General features: G+C 42.0%; 1 protein-coding gene across 1 annotated transcript in view; it reads right to left on the bottom strand.

Moving 5' to 3' along the window:
• The window catches only part of VASP (vasodilator stimulated phosphoprotein), a 183,422-nt gene extending 177,525 nt beyond the window's left edge, over positions 1 to 5,897 (bottom strand). The window contains exon 1 of the mRNA XM_030220022.1: positions 5,584 to 5,897. Coding sequence (XP_030075882.1) covers positions 5,584 to 5,588 — 5 coding nt within the window. The 5' untranslated portion in view covers positions 5,589 to 5,897. The remainder of the gene's footprint in view (positions 1 to 5,583) is intronic.
• Positions 5,898 to 15,085: the final 9,188 nt, after the last annotated feature.

Genomic DNA, 15,085 nt, shown 5'->3' with positions numbered 1-15,085 from the left:
AGCCAGTCAGGTTTTCAGGAAGCCCACAATGAATATCAATGAGATAGATTTACATCCAATTGAGGTGGTGCATGCAAATTCATCTTATGCATATTCATTGTGGATATCTTGAAAACTAGTCTGGCTTGGTGTGTCCCAAGGACTAGGTTGAGAACCCCTGCGATAAACACATTTTAGTATCTAAAAGATATTAATACATCAGAAGCAAACAGAAAAAGCTGCAGAACTAGAAGTCATGTTATGATAGGAGAAGGCTCAGTAACAATGCAAGAAATACTTTTCCACAGAAAGGGTTAGAGATGCCTCCAGTAACCTCCTAGAGGATGTGGTGAAGCAAAAAAACTGTAACAGAATTAAAAAAAAAAAAAAGGGTTATATTTATTGTTTGGCTCACACCTTTTCAGTTGTAATTTAAGGTGTGTTACATTCAGTAAGTTTTAACTCGTCCCTGGAGGGCTTACAACTTAAGTTTATACCCAAAGCAATGAAGGGTTAAGTGACTTGCCCAAGGTCACAAGGAGCCACAGTGGGATTTGAACTAGGTTACCCTGGCTCCTTAGCCTGTTGCTCTAACCATTAGGCTACTCCTGCACTCACATATTATACACTGAAGATCTCTGGTGGAAGGAGGGTGGGAAGAACCTCCTTGGAGTGGCAGTTACAACCCAAAAGCAGCACTGACACCATGCTGGGATTCCTGGAAGCCATTGGGAAAGTCAGTATGGAACGGCAGTTGGCATAGTTACATTGAACCTTCAAGAACATGGGAGATGGATAAACCTAACATTTCAATAAGTAAGCACAGGCTGAATTTGACTGTACACTTGTCTCTAGATTGTACACCTGTCTTTTAGATTGTAAGCTCCTTGAGCAGGGACTGTCCTTCTATGTTTAAATTGTACAGCGCTGCATAACCCTGGTAGCGCTTTAGAAATGTTAAGTAGTAGTAGTAATTTTTACATTCTCAGGGATTAACATGATTGACAAGTCATTGCTCAGCAGCAGCTCAGTACTGGAATAGGAGAAGTGCTGTAGGCAGGAGTGAGATGTCTTGGCTGAAATGTGTGTGGAGGTCTCAGTACTAAATGTTGATCTTATCAGAAACAAAGTTGAATTGGCAAGACCTGTGGTAGCCAGGCAGCAGGGGAGGAGTGACTATTACAGAAGCAGATTTTAGGCATGCTTGTGAGGATATGGAGTGGTAGGTAAGGGAATGTGAAGTTAATTAGATGTTGGATTGGGCTGCATGTGGAAAATCATATACACTTGTACACAAGTATAGGGACCTCAACTGGGCAGCCTGGATGGGTCATTTTGGTCTTTACTGCTGCTTGCTATGTTAATTACAGTAGTTTCTTGTTGAACCACCTATTTTTTGACTCAACAGCCAGCACTGACCACCAGCATTGACAACCTAACCAGAGCATTGAGCTCTACATGCACGACCTTGACAGAGTCCTGGGGAGACAAAAAGAGGCTTCATATAGCCCTCAACATATTATCTAGAAATCCCTACATCAGCCCTCTCTATACATGACAGCAGGAATATGTCACAGACAGCTGGACACAAGTCTCCTCACTGCAGTGTGTCAGACACTGGGTCCCCAATAGCAATGGTGCTCAGACAGGACTCTTATCCCTTCTAAATCCCTCAAATGCCCTCCCAACTTTATAGATTAATGATCCATTTGGTCCTCAGGCACAAATCTAATCTCACGGATTAATAATCCATCTCAGGGTCCCAGGCCCCTCCCTAATCCAAGGGAGTAATAATCCCTGTAGAGTCTGAGGCACCTCACAAATCTCAGGGTCTCTGACATCTCTCTAATTTTAGGAAGTAATAATCCATCTCAGAGTCTCAGACTCATTCCTAATTTCAAGGATTAATAATCCATAAGGGTCTAAGATATCTCCCTAATTTTAGATATTAATATTCCATCTCAGCATCTCAAAAACTCCCTAACCTCAGAGATTAATAATCCACCTCAGGGTCTCTAACCCCTGGGATTAATAATCCATCTCAAGCATCTCAGGGTCTCACCCTATGCTGGGAACAACCTTCCTGAGCCCTTACGCCAAGCCCCCTCCCTACCCATATTCAAGTCTTTGCTGAAAGCCCACCTCTTCAGTGCTGCTTTCGGCACCTAACTCTTACCTTTCAGGAAATCCAGACTGCCCAATTTGACGGCCCTTATCGGACTGACTGTTCATTTGTCCTTTAGATTGTAAGCTCTTTGAGCATGGATTGTCTTTCTATGTTAAATTGTACAACGCTGCGTAACCCTAGCAGCGCTTTAGAAATGTCAAGTAGTAGTAGTAGTAGACATCTCCATAATCACAGGGATTAATAATCCACCTCAGAATCTGAGGCAGCTCAGCACTTGAATAAGTGCTGAAAGGAAGGACTGAGGTACCTTTGCAGACCTGTACATGGAGATCTCTGTACTAGAATAGCAGGAGGTGCCCCATCTCTCATCCATATGGAGAAAGAGATAAAACCAGGATTACAATGGAGATGCAGCGAGCAAATATGAGTTGCCAAAATGACAATTAAATCAATGAGCCAGGATTAGCTTGAAGTAAACTGGCTCCTGAATGTGCAGCCATCTTCAGTTCTTCAACACAAAAACATGAGCCAGCATTTCCACTTACTTATCCAAATCATATGAAAATGATCCACCTTTAGAAATAGAAAACTCACCTTATGCAAATCCCTCTGGTGCACATCAGGAATACTGTGAAAATCTAATGTTTAGTGACCCCAGGGAGAACCATAAATCACCCAACTCCGCACGCAGAGCCTTGATGGATTTATATCAGGACATATGAAAGATGCTCTGAGCAGAAGGCTTGGGACCTATTATATAAAAGGTTCTTTAGTAATGTGAGCGACATTGGACAGGCTGATTTCACTCTGTTCTGGTCTCTGTACCAGTAAGTCCTGCTCTCAGAAGAAAAGAGAACCACAAGTCCAGAGATGCAATGGGGTAAACCCAGGTCTGGTTTGGCACATCCTAGATGGCTTGCGATACCTATGTTTTACACCTAGTGAATTGAAGATCTGAAGAAGGGCAGGGACCTGCAGCACAGGAGAGCAGACTATCTCCAGTGGGTCCATGCCCAAACGTAGGAGGAAGCAGGTTTCAACTATTTGACTAATACATGGCCACACGGCATCATGCCACTGTGATATTTGCTGGTCTCTTTTGTGAACCATCTGATATCTACTATTTGAGAAGGATCCAACAAGGTTGTATGACTCCTGATGTAGGCATCTCAATGCTGAAACATGGCTCTGTGTCAAGTCTTTTAATACTCCAATGAACATTGAGTCCTTTCATAGTTGGTGTTTTAAATTAATAAACAATTTTTACATCTGCAAGCTTCACAGCTGGTTTTGTGGAAGGCCTACTGTCTATCCCTACTTTTTTTTGTCTTGATTTACACATAGGGTTGTTCTGCTCCCCCTTTTTTTTGGGGGGGGGGGGGGGAGTTGCCATTCTTACCTTAGCCACCCTGTTAAAAAAAAGTAAGGTCCTGGGGGATATGTAATTCTGCAGGGAGTTAGAATCTAAAGGGTAATGGGAAACAATACATTTTGCCACCAGCAGGAGGTACTGCCACTGGTACCCACAGCCAACTTGCTACTTAGTAGTGTTCACACAAATCATCCCTACCAACAGGAAACCCAGATCAGAAATACCCAGACAAGTTGGCAGGACTGTAGCTTTGAAATCCAGATATAGGTTTCAGTTCTGTGCATAATTGAGAATCCCTCCCCTTTGAGCAAATTCCTTCACTGTATATAGAGAGGGGGGGGGGGAGTAAATCTGTGAAGTTTAGCACCCCTATGATGAATCCCACTAGACTGAGAGTGGACACCCTCACACACCCTAGCTGTGAGGTAAGACCAAAACAGGTGCAAGAGGAATGGGTAGGAGAGTCAATACAGACAACAAGTCTTTCAGTCAAGCATCTGTGGCTAGCAAAGGGGATAGGGACAAGGGATTTCAATTTGTCGTCTTTCTTCTCAGCAGCAAATGCATAAAAGTCAAACAGCAAAGAAATTCTCAGCTGTAAAGAGAGGAGACAAAAGGGAGCAACCTAATCCTGAAGCAAACCACGACTAAAATGGACAAATCTCTACCTTACTAAGAGGCAAATATTTTGAAACACCTCTGCACACTGGCTACTGGTTTCAGCTTTTATGCTTTGTAGTCCACGGGGAAACGTGGAATGGTAGGGGGAGGGGCATTGTTTAACCTTGTACTACGGTCACTACTTTTCTTTACAGGATGAGGGAAGGGAACTCTCTAAAATGTCAGCAGTCTGTGAGCGGGAAGATCAATAGCCCAGTGATCAATCACCAACCAGGCGGAGGTCAGTCACCGATTAGTTTATCACTGTTTTTTTTTTTTGGGGGGGGGGGGGGGGTAGAGATCTGCTGTCACCATGGGGATGGGGATCTCTTAACCAGAGATCAGCATTCACTTGGGGGGGGGGGGCATTCATCAAAGAGATTTATAGTCACCATAGGGTTGGGGGAGGAGGAATCACTCATCCCGAGACCAGCCTTCAATGGGATTGGTTCCGGGGGTGAGTGGGTGGAAGGATGAGCAATAGAAACTCTCAACCAGAAATTAGGACAAGGAAACTGATCATTCGTACAAAGATCTGCCGTTACCTGCAGCCAAAGACACTATGAAAATAATCTCACAACAACCCCAGTGTTATACAGTGTCTACTGTGCCTGCCAGCAGTCATGGCTTCAAAGACTTTCTCTGGTAACAACTCACAGTAAAAGTAATTTAAGATCCTACTTTTTAGTGGAAATTTGTTGCCATTGTAAAGAGGTAACTATGCTTTAAACTTCAGACAGCTCCACCTACGTCCTGGCTACATTTCTTGTTACGAACCCAAATAAACCGTGGGTGTAGCTGTGCTGTTCATCATCAAAATACCATGTGTGTTTCACACAATGCATGGAAGTTAAACAGTGCACGGACAAGCGACGGGATGTTCCAAGAACAAATTACTACAGGAAGCAGCAATCAATTGGGGAATAAGAGATGTTCCAAACGACCAAACTATGGCCAGTCACTTCCGTAAAGATACCACAAAACAGACTCCCTTCCCTTCCTTTCTCTCAGAAATCAGTTAGAGACACGTGCATAATATATGATCAGAATCTTATTTCTAAAATGAAAGGTCAGTTACGCAAAACATAAACAGCCAGAAGGAAACAGTTGTCAATGAGCAGGCTTGGAACAGAGTTTTTGGGCCGAAAGTCCACAGCACAGACATCTTCTCACTCTCAGAAAGCAACTCCCGGGGTACCCGCACACCTTTACTCTTAAAAAGCAACTCCCGGAAGACCCGCACACCTCATAACATCGGTCCCCATCTACCCAGGCTCAGGCGGTTATTTACATACATAAACTGGATTCGATCTCATTTCAACAACCATCAAAAGCACTTTTTTTTTTTTAAATCAAGAAACTCACTGCCCGTCCCTGAGCAGCTGAAAGCCAGAGCCAATCAATTCCCTGCCCCTCAGACCCGCCGGTACCTTTATGCTCTTACCTCATTTCCAAAGCTCAGATTGAACAAAATCTTCTTTAACTTGGGAGTCGAACTTCTCTTTTCTGCTTCACGATTATAGATTTATACAAATCAAATATATATTCCTTTTTTGTTTTGGATGGGGGAGTAAGGTCCCAGCCCTGCTCAGTTTACTGCTTCCTCAGTCGTTCGTGTCTTTCCGATCCTCAGCTCCTACCCTGTCCTCGTACACTTGTCTCTTTATTCCTCCTTTAATAAAACAGGGGCGCTTTCTTTTTACAGGTACAGTGTTGCTGCTACTTTGCTACATTTCTTTCCAAAATTCCACTCCCTGATTCCACACAATGCATTGCACTATTTCCTCCTAGGGCAAAGCCCTGCTCTTAAAAGGGCCATGCCAGCTCTGTTTTTTTAAAAGGGCAATGCCCTAGTTCTTTCCTCCCACTCAAAAATACACCGCAACTCTCCAGAGGTGCAGAGAGGAAAATCAATCCTGGGCTGCTCTTCCTGTCTCTTAAAAGCATTTATTAACTAAGTACAGCCTATTCTATAAAAGGGTTTTATGGATAAAACACTTACCTCTGGAAGATGACTCCACATATCAAGAAAAACATTTTAAAGACACATTGGTCACTATGTTCAAAGGATTTATGCTCCTAACTTTGGGGCTCTTTTACAAAGCCACGGTATAGCTACCATGGCAATAGCGTGTGCAAAATTGGCCCTACAGGCTGGCTACCAGAGGAGACTGGCAGTAGTGCCAGTGTGTACTGTGTTTCATTTTCAGCATTTAAAAAATAATTAATTTTTTTTAGCATGGGAGTCCTTACCGCTCCTACATAGAAGATGGTAAGGGCTCCCTTAGGAAATGGCCACACAGGAAGTGCTTAACCTACCGCACAGCCATTTCTGTTTTTTAAAAAACAATCCTTTTACCCTCTGTGGTAAAAGGGGGCTTTGGCATGCAGCAAACACGCATCAATGCCATCACAGGGGTCCTTTTAACCTTTGAGCATTTTGCTCATAAATTGGCCTCTTTGAAAGTTTATTAGGGCTGAGTGTATAAATTTTTACTCAGAATATCACGAAGCAAGCAGCTTCCAGTCCAGGGGGGGGGGGGGGGGGGGGGATATTCAGTGATTCAAAATGATTAAATCACAAGTGCATTCTGAAAACTTGTAAGACCTTGGGAAACTGGAAGACCGGACAACCAGATGGAAGATGAAATTTCATGTGGAAAAGTGCAAAGTGATACATATTGGGAAGAATAACCCAAATTATAGCTACATTATACTACATTGCACATCATTTGTTTATGCATTCTTGAATCCCAAAAACAAGTTTCGGTTCAAAGTGGCTTACAAACAATTTACATTTAGGTGAACTTACAGTAATGTTTTACAGTTAGAAAGTAGGAGTGGAGCATCGATAGCTTATGTAGTTAACTATATAATTTTTTGAAAAGGTAGGTTTTCAGTTCTTTTCTGAACTGAAAATAGTTAGTAATGCTTCTTCTGGCCTTGGGTATTGAGTCACTTCCCAGGAAAAGGATCTAGGTGTCATCATGGCCAATACATGGAAATCTGCTCATTGTGTGGTGATGGCCAAACATGAAAACAGAATGTTAGGAATTGTTAGGAAAGAAATAGAGAATAAAACAAAGCATATCATAATGCCTCTGCATCACTCCTTGGTGTGACTGCATCTTGAGTACTGTTTGCAAATCTGGTTACCACATCTCAAAAAAGATATAGTGGAACTGGAAAAGGTAAAGAAAATGAATACCAAATTGATAAAGGGGATGGAACGGCTCCCCTATAAGAAAAGGCTAAAGAAGTTAGCACTCTTTATCCTGGAGAAGAAGAGACTGTTGGATTATTTGTAGTAAATAATTAGCAGATTTTAGTACACACAGCTTCAGCTTTAGAAATGTTAATTTCTTTCTTCATCTCTCTCTCATTCACCCCTGAATAATTCACTGCTGAGTCACTTTAAAGTTTAAGTAACAAAACATCTGTTTACTCACAGTTTGCAGTTAGATTATAATCAGACAGGCTTACATATACATATTACTATACATTTGTATTATCAGCTCCTTCCATGTGCTTAGATGGTAATGGATGCTCACACCACCATAGATCCTCTCAGGTTAGGAGAGATCATGAGCTCCATGTGCTCCATGTGCTGCATGTGCTGCATCTAACCCCCACAGGAAGTTGCATAGCAGTGTGACCTCTCTAAGTAATTCACATCAGAGGTCACAGAGTAATCACAGAGAAATAATAGGTGACAGGCAATGCATGCAAAATACAATACATTCCAACAAACCCCTTCTCATGCATAACTGTCATGCAATTATTTATTCATACAAAGTCCAAGCTTTATACGCAGATTCACAAAATGTTCTCTGGGTAACGGTTTGGTCATGATGTCAGCTGTCATCTCACTGGTGTGACAATAGTGTAGACTGATGACCCCTTCTTTCGCCAACTCTCGCACGTTGTGGTATTTCGTTGCGATGTGCTTGGTGCGTGACTGAACCTTGTCATTCTGTGACAGTCGGATGCAGCTCTGATTATCTTCCATTATCTGGATTGGTCTCTTTTCAGCTATTCCGAAATCCAGCAAAAGTTTTTCAATCCACATCAGTTCTCTGCACGCTTCCGATACGGCCACGTATTCAGCTTCTGTAGAAGACAAACTCACAATACTTTGTTTATGACTGGCCCATGAAATTTGTACATTTCCATACATAAACACATATCCACTTGTGGATTTATAATCAGAATGATCCCCTGCCCAATCTGAATCACAGTAACATAATAGTTTTGGATTACTATTGGCTGAAATCTTTAATTTACAATCAATGGTACCCTTTAAATACCTTACCATCCTTTTAACTGCAGTCCAATCTGATTTGGTAGGTGAGCTGACCCTTCTGCTCAAAATTCCTACTGCATTTGCTATATCAGCCCTGTATGTGGTAGCTAGATATAAAAGCTTACCTATGGCTGATCTATATTGGATGTTATCTGGTAAAGGTTCTCTTACTGTTTCATCCTTCAGAAAATCAGTGATCATGGGAGTGCTTACAACTTGGGCATCTTGCATACCTAAACTTTCAATAAGCTCATTTATTTTCTGCTTCTGGCTTAGAAGATAAGAACCATCATTTTGTTTCTCAATTTCTATACCAAGATAGTATGACACATTACCAAGTTCTTTTATCTCAACATTGTGGTTTAAACACTTTACAATGTCCTTGTACTCTTGCTCACTTTTGCTTGCAATGAGCAGATCATCAACAAAAGCTAAAATGTATGCATATTGTCCATTTGTGCACCTAGTGTACAAACATTTATCTGCTTCACCTTGCTTAAATCCTAAATTTGTCAATATTTCATGCAATTTTTCATTCCAACATTTTGCACTTTGCTTTAATCCATAAAGACCTTTGTTCAATTTACACACTAGCTGTCTTTGTTTTGTATTTATGAAACCTGTTGGTTGTTCCATGTACAAGTCTTCAGTTATTTCTCCATGAAGAAACGCTGTTTTCACATCAATGTGGTTGACTTGCATGCCTTTTGAGACTGCAATGCTCAGAAGTGTTCTGATTGTCGTGTGTTTCACTACAGGTGCAAACACTTCATCAAAATCTTCTCCATATTTTTGAAGATATCCCTTTGCCACTAATCTGGCTTTATACCTTTCCACTTTTCCTTGTGCATTCCTTTTTAACTTGAATACCCATTTGCATCCTATAGCTTTCTTGCCAGGAGGTAATTTTGTAAGAATCCAAGTATTATTTTTATCCAATGCATCAATTTCTTCTTGTGCAGCTTTATGCCATTCAGCAGCTTCTTCTGCTGGCATTTTCTCAATCTCATCCCATGTTAAGGGCTCTTGAGCTTCTGCTGACTTTGTTAGGTAAGACAGTCTTGGGGGTGGAACACCTTTGTTTTCCCTGGATGAGCGTCTGACAACAGGTTGGTCTGACCTTTCCGCATCCTCTAAATCTGAGAGTTCTTCTCCAATTGATTCCCCTTCTCCAACTGTACTGTCTTCTGCGATGATCCTTTCTGTGTCTGCTTCCTCTGCCTGTTCCTCGTTAGATACAGGTGAGTTGCTTTCAGACATCTGCATTGGTATGGCATTTATATACACTGGCATGTCTATTATGGTTCTAGTTTCATATTCTGGATGATAAGGCTCATCTGGTATAATCCAGCCTTTATCAACCCTTTTGTTTTCATCAAAATATGTAACATGTCTTATGCCAACAATGCCAGTTTTCAGATTCAAAATTCTATATCCTTTGTGTCCTGGAGCATAGCCAACTAAAATGCCCCTTTCTGTTGTGGAATCCAGCTTATGCCTTCTTTGCTTTGGTACATGAGCATATGCTGTACTTCCAAATGTTCTTATGTGTGACAGGTTTGGCTTCCTACCATGCCATGTCTCATGTGGTGTGCGCTCAGCGCCTTTAGTTGGCATTCTGTTTTGTAGGTACACTGCTGTGAGAATGGCTTCCCCCCATAGTCTTTTAGGGAGATTGCTATCTGACAGCATACATCTGGTCATTTCCACAAGTGACCTAAATTTTCTCTCTGCAACAGAATTTTGTTCTGGTGTATAAGCTACTGTTGTGATATGTTGAATGCCTTCTTGTTCTAGAAATGTGCGCATGCTTTGTGAAGTGAACTCACCACCATTGTCGGTCTGAAGAACCTTTGGTTTTCTTTCAAATTTATTGCTCACCATGGCTACGTATTTCTTCAGCATGTCTGTGACTTGACTTTTCTCTTTCAGCAAATAGGCCACACAGTATCTAGAGAAATCATCCAAGAATATTAGCACAAATCTGTTATTTCCCAATGATGGGATATTAAACGGTCCACATAAGTCACTGTGTATTAAGTCCAGCACTTTATTACTCCTATTTCCTGTGTATGCAGGAAATGAGGGTCTCACACCTTTTTGAGTAACACAGTCTATGCATTTCTCCATTTTACCAGCATCTGCACTTATCTGAATGCCAGTGGCCAGTTGCTTACTGTAAAGATCCTGGATCACCTTAGAATCACGATGTCCCAGGCGGCGATGCCAGATTTCCAGACTACATTTACCATCATTCTTCCTTACTTGCGCCATATGTGAGGCTTCACCTGAAATGTTCAGCTTATAAACATCATTATGCATAAAAGCTTCAGCATACACTTCATCATTTTTAGAGATTGTGCACTTACTGTTTTCAAAATGAATCACAAATCCCTTCTTATCTAATGTAGATACACTAAGCATATTACAAACTGCTTGGGGAATATACAAGACATCACTTACAGGAATTTCTTTAACTTCATTAGACACTTTGCATTTTAAGAATCCAATACCTTTTGCTTGGATCTTAGCAGTCCCTGCGTTTGCAGTTTTAAGAATACCTTCCTCTGGACACATTTCCTGAAAGAAATCCTTAGAATTGGTTAAATGGCATGTGCTCCCCGAATCCAAAATCCAAGTACTTTCATTTGAATTATTATTTACCATAGTCAAAGATTTTTCTGCCATTAGAAAGCCCTTGTGTTTATCTTTGTCCTTCATACATTTCCTGGTTTGAAAATTCTTTAGTTCCATTGGCTTAGGTGAGCTAGAGGGAGTGTTTTGTGTTTCCTTACACCATTTAGATACATGTCCCTCCTTTCCACATGAGTAGCAAATCAGCTTGCCCTTGGGTGGAGTTTTCCCATAGCTCCGCCTTCCTCTGTTCTTTGCCAAGAAATTTGTTTCATTTCTCTCTGACTTGCTTTGAGAACACATCTCCTCAGAATCATTTATTATGCATTCCTGCCTTAGTTTTGATGTTGCCTGTTCAAAAGATTGCCCTTCAATGGCCTCATTTACAGACCTAAAAACATCAAACTTCTTTGATAGTGAGGTAAAAAGAAATGCTCTTTTCAATGCATCACACATGGGAATTCCAGAAAGTTCTAGCTTTTGAAATGAAGACATAAGATGCATAATGTGATCATTACATTTACTTTTATCCCTTAATTTGGTTTCATTCAACTCTGCTAACCAAATTGGTTGCTGCTTTGCATATGTAGTTGCATACATAGTTCTCAGTTTATATAAAATGTCCTTTGGTGTATCTTTTCCCTCCACTAATATGGCTTGTTTCTCTGAGAGAGCTTCCAAAAGCATGCACTTCACATAATAGTTTGCATTGTCCCATTCAGCCATATTTTCAGCTGTTCTGTCTTGGTCTAAGCATATATTTAATCTTTTTGCTCGAAGGAGACATATGAATCTTAATTCCCACTGCTGATAATTAAACTCAGTTAATTTAGGCACCTTGAGAGAATAGAACAATGGTGAATTTCCTCCCTCAGCCATTTTCTTAGCCTTCTGTCTGCTGTGTGGGGGGGAGAGAGAGACAGACTGAATCTTTCCTTTAAAACTTAAGAGAAAAATGTGGCCTTTTTTTCTGCCTGGTAATATTTCTCTTCTTTTTCAATTCCTGGACCCTGGGCCCATAACCCTTTTGTTGGATTATTTGTAGTAAATAATTAGCAGATTTTAGTACACACAGCTTCAGCTTTAGAAATGTTAATTTCTTTCTTCATCTCTCTCTCATTCACCCCTGAATAATTCACTGCTGAGTCACTTTAAAGTTTAAGTAACAAAACATCTGTTTACTCACAGTTTGCAGTTAGATTATAATCAGACAGGCTTACATATACATATTACTATACATTTGTATTATCAGCTCCTTCCATGTGCTTAGATGGTAATGGATGCTCACACCACCATAGATCCTCTCAGGTTAGGAGAGATCATGAGCTCCATGTGCTCCATGTGCTGCATGTGCTGCATCTAACCCCCACAGGAAGTTGCATAGCAGTGTGACCTCTCTAAGTAATTCACATCAGAGGTCACAGAGTAATCACAGAGAAATAATAGGTGACAGGCAATGCATGCAAAATACAATACATTCCAACAGAGACAAGCCTGAAAGCTTGTCTTGAAGGGCCCAATTAACTTTGGGCTGGACAATCTTACTAGTGACTTGGTTCTGGTCAGCTGGCAGGCTTCTGGCGGTTGGGGCTTGCTGCAGAAGGCTGGCTAGTATCTAGAGCAGGAAGGAGAATTGGTGAATTTAAGTTAAAACAACTAATCCCGTGTCACGATTGTAACTGTATTCCATGCCTACACTCACCTTGCCCCCGGGTGACCGGGCCCTGTGGTTGCTGTGGACTGTTTTTTCCTGTTTCTCAGACATCTTCCAGGTTCTGTTCCAGTCCTGATGTTCCAGCTCTCCAGACTTGCCCCGAGGTTTCTGCTGCCAAGCCTCACCTGTGACCTCATCTGTAATTGCCTTTATTAAGCTCCTGGGAATTGTCAGACTTGCCTTTGCAACAGAAGTCTTCAGAGGTGCTTTTGTCTGTGAGTGCTTGTTGCAGTTCTAGCTCTGCTAGTCCTTGTCTAGTTTGTCTTTAGCTTCAGTTCCTTACCGTTTATTTCTGTCTTGTTTGTCTTCAGTTCTGTTCCTTACTGCTGTATCTGCCCTGCGTGTCTTTAGCGTCTGTTCCTTACTGCTGTATCTGGCCTGCGTGTCTTTAGCGTCTGTTCCTTACTGCTGTATCTGCCCCGCGTGTCTTTAGCTTCAGTTCCTTCTGTGAGTCTCTGCCCTGTCTGTCTTCAGCTTTAGTTCCCTTCCTGCTTGTTGCATCCTGCTTGTCCTTAGCTTCTGCCCTACCCTGCTTGTGTCTGCCTTGCTTGAAAGTCCTGAATCCCGTCTGGCCAAGCCAAGTCCGTTCCAACGTTTGGTTCCGTTCCGGCCAAGCCAAGTCCGTTCCAGCAGTTTGGGTGGCTTCCTGCTGTTGCCGGTCTCTGGCAGCAGCCCAAGGGCTCACTACTCCGGATCACCCTCAGTGGCATGACATGATTGGGGCAGGAGGTGGGTGAAGAGCAGGATATTTAAAGCAGCCCCCTCCCCCAATGTGCAGGGCTTTTTCCTGCTCCTCGGAGGTGGCTTTGCCTAACTCCCACCCTATGGTTAGCAGCAGCGAGTTCGCTCTGGTGAGGCCCACTGGTTTTGTGGCTGGTGGTGGCTAAGGTTGTTATAGTGGCAGACCCCCGAGCTACAGGGGAGGTGACTTATGGAGGATGAGTCATATCAATTACCAAAAGACCAGATGTTATTATTCTCATTGGGTCACAAGACTTGGTTAACGAGCATGGGACCCATGTCTGCACCAGGGCTCTTGCTGTCAAGGTGAAGCTTTGTGAACAGATCGGTGGTGATGGAAAGGTGAGGGATGTACTACTTAGTGCTGATAAGACGAGGTATGGGGAAAAGACATGTTCTATACATGTTTAAATGTAGCTCGGGATGTGACTGTTTATATTTATTATACTAAGTTAAGAGTTTTGAATAAACAAAGCTGTGACCTACTGTTTACCCAGTAAGAGTGTTTGTTAATTATCCTGAGTTGGGTTAAAGTTCAAAAGTGTACATAGGTCAAAGGAAATAATAAATTGAAGAAGGAAAGGCGCAAGGTATGGGGTGGGGGGTGGTAAACTTGATGTCACTGATGGGGAAGTCCCAACTCCAATGCTTAATGAACAAGGAAAGATATGATATAAATCATAAGTGCAGTGGAACTGGCAAAAATCAGTTGTTCATTATTTAAAAAAGGACAAAGACTAGGAGACATTTCAGGAAGTTACTAAGTAGTATTTTTACAAGAAATGGGAAATATTTTTTCATATAATGCTTAATTAAGCCCTGGAGGCAGGATCAGCTTAAGTGCTCAGCTACTAAGAGTGTAGCTCAGGGAAGCCTGCCTCACCAGATTACCTCTTCACAGCATTGGGAGCATCATCCTCCACTTCCATTGCTGTTCTGTTACTGTGCTCCCTCCACCATGTACTTCACAGCAACTTTGAAACACCAGAATAAGTACTTCCTGTTTCTTGAATGAAAGAGGAAATGCTTCTTTCATGTTTCAAAGCCACAGCATGGCCTTTTGCAGAAGGGGCATAGCATAGTAATAGCAGAGTCACAGGGTAGAGGAAGATTGCTGTGTTGATGCTGGGGCAAATAGGAAAAGGGGCTGGAGGAGTGGGATGATGTTAGGAGGGGGGACTGTGGGTTGGAAGCAGGGGACTGAGGCTGATACTGGGGCTCTGCAAGCCGGGTGCTGAGGGCCAGAGAGAAGAGAGCTGGGGCTGATGCTGGTTGCTGTGGGTTAGGAGAAGAAGTAGGGCTGATGATGGAGTGCTGTGGATTGGTAGAAGGGAGCTAATGCTGAGGAGCTGGGGCTGATGCTGAATAGCTGAGAGAAGGGGGCTGAGGCTGGAGGAGAAGGTTCAAGGTTGTATTTACTGGATTAACTGTAAAAGGACATACAGTCAAAGCGGTTTACATATAAAATTAATATAAAATACTAATAAAAAACCAAATAGACTAATACATATACATAGCAAATACAAATAACAAATATACTTAACAAATATATTT

The sequence above is a fragment of the Microcaecilia unicolor genome, chromosome 11, assembly GCF_901765095.1.
Source record: "Microcaecilia unicolor chromosome 11, aMicUni1.1, whole genome shotgun sequence".
NCBI lineage: Eukaryota > Metazoa > Chordata > Amphibia > Gymnophiona > Siphonopidae > Microcaecilia > Microcaecilia unicolor.
Note: the sequence above shows the minus strand (reverse complement) of the source record. Positions and strands in the feature narration are given on the sequence as shown.